Source organism: Amblyomma americanum, chromosome 1, assembly GCF_052857255.1.
Source record: "Amblyomma americanum isolate KBUSLIRL-KWMA chromosome 1, ASM5285725v1, whole genome shotgun sequence".
Taxonomy (NCBI): Eukaryota; Metazoa; Arthropoda; class Arachnida; order Ixodida; family Ixodidae; genus Amblyomma; species Amblyomma americanum.
Window position 1 is genome coordinate 390982944 of NC_135497.1, and position 7840 is coordinate 390990783.

A 7840-nucleotide genomic window follows, 5' to 3' on the forward strand; every position below is an offset into this window, starting at 1 on the left:
CAGGAGCAGCAGCTGGCAATATCTGGACAACTTGTGAAAGCTCTGATAGATTTACTTGTGAGGCATTATCATTTGGCACGACTGCTGCAAACAACATTGGGCGCAAAGGTAGTAAAGACGAGAACCGCTTTTGCAGGCCTGTGGCAATTCATTCAACCGCCTGGATAGCCTCTTCAGGTGACATAACTAATGACTGAAAATTATGAGAGGACATGAGCTGTTTCCTAGACCATAGAAAACCGAATAGTGCATGCCGGTTGCCCGTCTTTGAAAGATAATCGAAGTGTTCCGAGTCATATTTTTCCTTCGCGCGAGAAACTGTGCGTTTAAAGGTGGCTGCAATAAATTTATAATCACTCCAGTTATTCGGGCATTGGTTATGAAGAAGCTTTTTCTATGCTGCCTTCCTCCGCCTGTAATCTCTTGTACAGTCCGCATTCCACCAGTTAGAAGAATTCCCTTTTGTTGGCCTCACCAGGAACTCCGACTTTTTACGGCTTTCCTCTATAGCCAGACATATGCTTGCTGACTGGTGGGCCTCGGCGATGTTAGACACTAAAGCAAGGGCAGAGCGCAACGCCGTCTGAAATCTGTCATAATTTACATGTGACCGCAACTGAGAATACGCCGGAGTAACACGATATATGATATCAAAATGAATAGGTATATGGTCACTTGAGGTGCAGCTATCAACAGTCGACCAATTCGTTACGCCAATTCCAGGACTAATGAACGTGAGATCTAAAACAGATTGAGTGTGTGAGCGAGGATAAGTGGCCGATCTTGAATTTAAGCACATCAGGTTGTGATCAGAAACCCAGACCCAAAGGCGCTTGCCGCATGTATTAGTCCTAAAACCCCACGACACATGGTGAGAATTGAAGTCCCCTGCCACGGGAACTGGGTTTTTAAAGTTAGCGAGTAACAAGTCCAGAGGTCTAACATCCTGTACTCCATTGGGGAAATAACAATTTGCTACTGAAAATGGAGAGCATCCAGGAAGTACAAAGTCTAGTGCCAAATTCTCATCGTCAGGAGACATTTGTTGAAAAGATACCATAGCCCTTTGGCAAAATTTTGAAGAGACTAAAGTTAGTAAACCCCCTCCTCTTGACTGGCGGTCTAGGCGAAATGAACGCTAATTTTTGATATGAAAATGTTTGTCTGTTGAAAGCCACGTTTCTTGCAGAATTATGACATCCGGATTAAGCTGGGTAGAAATGCAGTGTAAATCAGTGGAAGCGGAAAGAATAGAGCGACAGTTCTACTGCAGAACTCGCAACGACGCTATGGTTGCGAAAGCCCAGCAGCAGCAACTGCCTGCTCCAAAATGGTATCCTTGGGATTAGTGCCAAGCTGCTGCTTCTTTTATTTGGGCTGGGTGCCCAGAGAAGACAACGAATGAGACCTAGGGGACCCGCTGCGCTTAAGAAGCCGCGCATCAGGCTCCACCATCTCGGAATCATAATTATACCAACATCCCTCGAAGTACCCGAGGTAGGTACAGCGGAAGGGGCAGAAGTTTGTTCCTGGGGTTGTGATGCTACTGGAATTGTAGACCGGATAAGAGGAGAGGGAATTGCTGTCGAAAGAGGTGCCAAACCGGGCTGCACGGCATGTGTAAGCTGAGTCGCTAGAACGTTTGTAAGGCACTCCGACACACTTGCGACAATCTTTTCTACCATTTTAGACATGGAAGCGTCCACAGCAGCCGCAATTGCCTGGGACAGCGTTGAGTCTAACATGACACCTTGCCGAGCGGTCACACCGGCATAACCGTGGGTACGTTCTTTGACCTCTGAAATAGCGTCACGACGCGAACAGCGTTTTTTGTCAATTATCTCCAGAATTTGGACTTCCTGAGCTCGAGAGGGACAATTTGAGTAGTTTGCAGAGTGGGCACCACCGCAAAGGCACACTTCTCATTCTTCTCGGTGCAGGTGCTCGTTGAATGACCAGGTGAAAATAACGGAAAGCCAAGCCAAATCGTTATTCCGACCTGGTCGTAATAACGAAAGCGTTATTTTCGGGCGCGTCTATTTGGAGCAGGAACCGACAGGGACAACAGCCCCTTAGCGCAGGAACCTAGCGCCTTATGGCCCCTAGACATTTTAGGCGTTTCAGAAATCTTTAGGTTGCGATATTTGCGTGTCAAAAATTACCTGGTCATCTCGCTTTCCTTTCACGCGAGTTAACCCCGCGAACTTCGAGCGTGCGACCAAATTTGCGGTTCTTTTCCTCTCGCTGTGCTAGCTGTCGCTTGCAGCGTTTCTTAGTGCCGATTTGCGGTGGCGTTGCGCGGGGCACGCGTCAGCGACATACAACTGAAGCTAACAAAAAGGGTTCAACTTAAATTCAGGAAAACGCAGTGAGCTATGGAAATGAAAGTGATAAATGTTACATTAAGAGAGCAGAAGAAAGTAGAGTGGGTCAGGGAGCAAGTGCAAGGCAACAACATACTATAGTTGAAAACAAGAAATGGGCTTGGGCAGGGCATGTAATGTGAAGGCAAGATAACCGCTGGTCCTTAAGGGTAAAAGATAGGATTCCAAGGGAAGGGAAGCACAGCAAGGAGTGGCAGAAAGTTAGGTAGGCTGATGAGATTCGGAAGTCTGCGGGGAAACGGTGGCCGCAGCTGGCACAGGACAGGGTTAATTGGAGAGATGTGGGAGAAGCCCTTGTCTTCAAGTGGACATAGGCTGATGATGTTGATGGCCATATCATTAGAAGAGTTAACTGCTGGGCTAGTTTGTGATCATACATACTAAAAAGATTTTTGCGCCAAAACAGCACACACAGGAAAGACGACGACACCACGGGCCAAATCATAATTTACATGTTCCCTGAATTTGGCCTATTTCTGAGCAAATTCTATTTTCTTTTCAGCTTCGTTTCTTGGGTGCAGTAAAAGCGCAGAAGAGGCAACTTTTTGCTGGTGACGGGTACGACCTGTCGGCAGGAAAAGAAATTGAGGAGCCAGCCTGGACCCTCATCAGAGGCATGGCAAAGGTATACGTAGTAGGCATTCTTTCACCTTCGCCAACCAGGCAGTTCGTTTAGCACTGCCACCACTGTATTGCCAAGGGCTGCCAGAACGGGGACTCCTTTGAGTACCAGAGGCTGTAGAACCTGAACTACTCCCAGCATTACTCATAGCAGTGGATACTGCAGTGACAGTGAGGCCTCTTTCTGATGTGTTTCTGAGCTGTATATATATACTGCTTGGAATTTGTTCACTTCACCTGGTCCTCTTTAACATGCAGTGGCATCACACATCACACAGGCATTTTTGCATTCGGCGAACCTGCCGGCATTTGTGGCCAAAATCAATCCTGAGCTTCCCACTCCAGCATCGCATGTAGCCCATGTGGACCTTTGGGATGTTACAGCCCATGTGACAAGGATTATTCACATTGACTTATGTTGTGCTGTCCTCCTTGAGAATTTCTACCAATGGCAAGTTAGAAATCTTGGGTGGGAAGAAAAACTGTGAAGGACATGAAGTGTGTGGACCTTTATTGCTCTGTAAGCTGCGTCCCTGCAAATGGCAAGGTTTTTTTTAAATTTATGGTGCAGCCTTGTCTTTATTGTTTAGAAATTGCAGCACACCACAGGCTTGTAGCGCTGCGTGTTGGCACTAGTCGGATACTTTTCATGCAGCCATAGCACTCGCAGAGCTTTGCGGTGTCCCTTCGCCAACATCGTCACCTCTGTATGTGGAGTGGAGCCTTTCTGCTGGGCATTTCGTGTCAGTCTACTGGTATGAGTCCAGCCACACGCACAGAGCGCTTATCCTCGGTCGTCACCTTCGTCACAATCTGCACGGACCTTGGCCTTGCTCCCCATTACATAGAGTCTCGGTGAATCTGCAGGCCATCCTACTCGTTTGAGCCGTCATAGTAACAGCCATGTGAATGCCCCTTTCCGCCTCATTTGCTCAAGGTGATCAGTCCTGAAGTTTTCTTTCAACTGAGGGAAATAGCAGACATAGCCATGTACCTCTGCTGCACTTCTCTAGTCCACCAAATCACCTCAGCACAGTAAATGTGCCTCGTGCTATGAAGTAAGCTTGCTGCTTAGCCACTTCCCAGTGTATGGCGCACATGCCTTTTGTCCTGGCGAGTCTTGATTGACTGACACTGTTTGCATCAGGTGCCATGGAGAGGGTTGCCTAGCATCTTGGTGCCTAATGAAACATTGCACAATGACAAACTGGTCCCGGAAAACATTACTGTGTTGGCCATGTGAGTGCTCTGAACATACAAAGACATTCTGAAGTAGAGGCCTGCTGCTTGCATTGTGAATGCTGATGTACTCATTTACTGGTGACGTCGTCTCCAACTCTGGAGTCTGTCCTGCAGAAGGGTTCATGCTAGAGGAGTCCTACCCAAGGGTGTTGCCTGCCTGTGCTCGGGTTGAGAGAACTGTAAACATGCAAACCCTAGTGAAGCTTTTTGGATGATTTTTGCCTAAGCAGTGACTCATTTGATACAGCTTTGAAGCAGTATGCAAGGGCAACGTAGCTGTGTTCATGAGAACTGAGTCAAAATGGCTCCATTTGTACACCATGCCATCCTGCAGTTGAGTCACAAAAGACAATGTAGTGTCATTAAAATTAATCTAACAGCTAAAAAAACATCGAGTGCTCTTCTGTCGATGAACATACCACTGTCACAGTCTATCATTGGCTAGTATGTCAGGACTATCAGAGACCGACGTTCCCTTAGCCATTTCCTTAGCAGCTGCACTGGTGCCTTCTTGTAGAATTTGCTGCACTTCTTACAGGTTGATATCACATTGTCATATTGAATGGTTTTGCAAGAAGGTTTAAATATTTTCAAGCGCACATTTGCCCATCAGAAGCCTTAATTTGGAGTCTATTTCACGTTCTCTAGTCATGGCTTGCCTGAATTCACTGCCTCTCACTGTGGTGCAGCATTTACTGCGGGTTTCAAGATATTTCTGCACCACAATGGACCTGCATAATGGTTTAGCTGCAGATTTGGTCCGAACACCGCAGTCCCCACTCAGAAGAGAGAGAGAGATGGATGTTATTGAAGGAAGTAAAAAATAGAAAGTTGGGGCCTCGTGACGCGTGCAGTAATTTCTCTTTGGAACGAGGAAATGGTCGCTGCGCCGCGCTGGGGGAGGGGGAAGGTAAAGGAAAGAGCAGAAATAGAGGGGTACGTGCTCACCGAGGCGAAGTCGCAATTCCCGTAGTCGAGCAAGGAAGGGAGGCCGTGCCGAGAGCAGAGCGCCGATGCGCACTCGGCTGGCGTTGGAGCCGACTGAGTTCGCGGGGGGCGTGGCTTGAGGCGCGCGGACCGTAGGGAGGCGCAGACTTCTCGGCTAATGGGGAGGCACCAGAATGGTCGCGTGGATTCTGGCGCCGTGCGAGACGGCGCGCTCACGATTCGGAAGTCCCAAGTGCAGGTTTACAGAAATCCACACGAGGATGTTCGGTCACTGCACTCAATGAGCCAAAGATGCACATGTATGCTACACGAGGCAGCGCCGAAAGGCAGCAGTCTAAAAACGCTCGAGGAGTTGGGCGTCCCGAAAAAAACTGAGCAGTGCTCGGAAGGCGCATCACGTTATCTCGCGCGGGCCGGCTGGGAAGAGAAGTTGTTGTGCGCTGTCACAGGGCAGGGCCAGGCGTCTGTAACATGCCTGTAGATTGTTTCTGTGTTTTAGCAGAGCAGGGCACTTAGACAGCAGGTGATCGAGGGTCTCAATCGCGCCGCAGTCCTTGCAGAGAGGGCTGGTTGCGCCCCGTAGACGGTGCATGCGCTCTGCTGTCGAAACGCAGCCGATGCGCATTTTAAGAAGGATGGATCGGTCAATAGGCTCAAAGTCCGATGAGCGGATGGGTCTTGGTGCATTGCCTGCGGCCATTCTGTCGTCGGGGTGTTGTGCAACGATGCGGGCTCTGATGTTTTGCCGAGCCACATCGAAGCTCGAGGTTGCAGTGCACACGGGCGTGCTGTCAGCGTGAGCCTGTTTGGCCAACTGATCAGCCTGCTCGTTGCCTTGAATACCAACGTGTGACGGGAGCCACTGAAGCGAAACGTCGCGGCACATATTGCGCACCCGGCGAAGCTTACTCTCCAGGGAGGCGTACATGGGCAGTGTGTGGTCGGCCCTTTGTAGAGTGGCGAGCGCAGCCCTGGAGTCACTGAGGACAACAGCTGGGGAGAGGTCAGGGGTCTCCAAGATGTGATCTGCTGCCAGGTGCAGGGCCGCAACCTCAGCGGTTGTGGATGAGGCGCTGAATGGGAGACGGCATTGCCTGGTAATGCCGAGTGATGGAATTGCACAAGCGGCAGCCACGGATGCGCCCGCGTCCAGCACGGAGCCGTCGGTATAAATTTCCACGCGGCCGCTATATTCTTCGTGGAGAAGCGCGGCGGTTTCCTGCTGCAGTGCACAGGGGGGTGTGTTCTTCTCTGACCGCACGCCTAGGATGGCAGTCTCGATGCTGAGCGAAAGTCGCTGATAAAAATCAGCTAGCTTAGTCAGATACGGGTGAAATATGCGGCAAGTCTTTGACGCAACAGGGTCCTTATGTGCACAGCTGCTGGTGGACTGGAAATTTAAGGTAGCATTCATTGTGCTGCACTCGGATCTCGTTTCGTTTGTCCTGCAGAAACAAGTGATGACATACATGCGACATGTCTCGTTCTTCCTTCATGACCACATGAGGTAGTTTTGTCTGAAAACTCCACCCAGGACCTTCCAGGTACATCATCACCATCAGCCTGACTATACCCACTGAATGACAAAGGCCTCTCCCTAATTTCCCCTATTAACCCAGCCCTGCACTAGTCGCAGTCACGTTTTTCCTGCAAACTTCCTAATCTCATCTGCCCACCTTACTCGCTGACACCTCCTGCTATGCTTGCCTCCTCTTAGAATTCATTCCGTTACCCTTAATGACCATCGGTTATCTTGCTTTGTTATTATATTCCCAGCCCATGCCCATTTCTTCTTCATTTCGACTATTATGACATTAACTCGCATTGTTCCCTGACCCACTTTCTTCTTATCTCTCAATGTCACACTTATCACTTTCCTTTCGATAGCTCGCTGCGTCACCCTCAATTTAAGTTGAACACCTTTCATCGGCCTCCAAGTTTCTGCCCCATAGGTTAGTACCGCTGGAATACAACTATTGTATATTTTTCTCTTGAGGGATGCTGGTAAACTGCCCTTCATGATCTGAAAATGCTTGCCAAATTCACTCCATCCCATTCTTATTCCTCTAGTTACTTCAGTTTCATGGTCCGGATTTGTGGTTACTACCTGCCCCGGGGACATAAGTGACAGTAATTGATGCACAGAATATTTTAGGTGTCAAGCTGCCGGATAGTCAGTACTGTTACCTTGGTACCCAGCTGTGTTGGGAAACTAGGGGTCTGTGTCTGTAAAACCTGGGCCACCTTCGGATGGGGAGCCCGAGATAGGATAATTTCTAGAGCTCAAAATGAATCAAGTTCAAAAGCATTATGACGTGCACATTCTGCTGTAGTGACTCGCATGCCACTGCCTGGATGGAGCTGGAGCTGCTCTTATAGGAGGCTAGTTGTGCAGCTGTTGATTGCATTTTGTTGAAAGGAGAGGTGGATCACTTCACTCATTCTGACGTGCTAATGTGACGTATTATGATGTGATGTGTACTGAGTGAATTTGAGGGATAATTGAATTTCCTCTTTGACAGTTAGTTTCCTAGTGTTGTGCATGCATTGTAAATTTCGATAAGGCTTAAAGAGTACAAGTGCTGTGGTATGCAGCTGTTACCATTTGTACAAAACATTTCAGCTTTGCACATTTGTTTCCCTAT

At 48.8% G+C, this 7840-nt stretch overlaps 1 protein-coding gene across 1 annotated transcript; it reads right to left on the reverse strand.

Moving 5' to 3' along the window:
* Positions 1-5589: 5589 nt before the first annotated feature.
* LOC144123228 (uncharacterized) lies at positions 5590-6609 on the reverse strand. The gene has a single exon (XM_077656098.1). The coding sequence runs from the start codon at positions 6607-6609 to the stop codon at positions 5590-5592; it is 1020 nt and encodes a 339-aa protein (XP_077512224.1).
* Positions 6610-7840: the final 1231 nt, after the last annotated feature.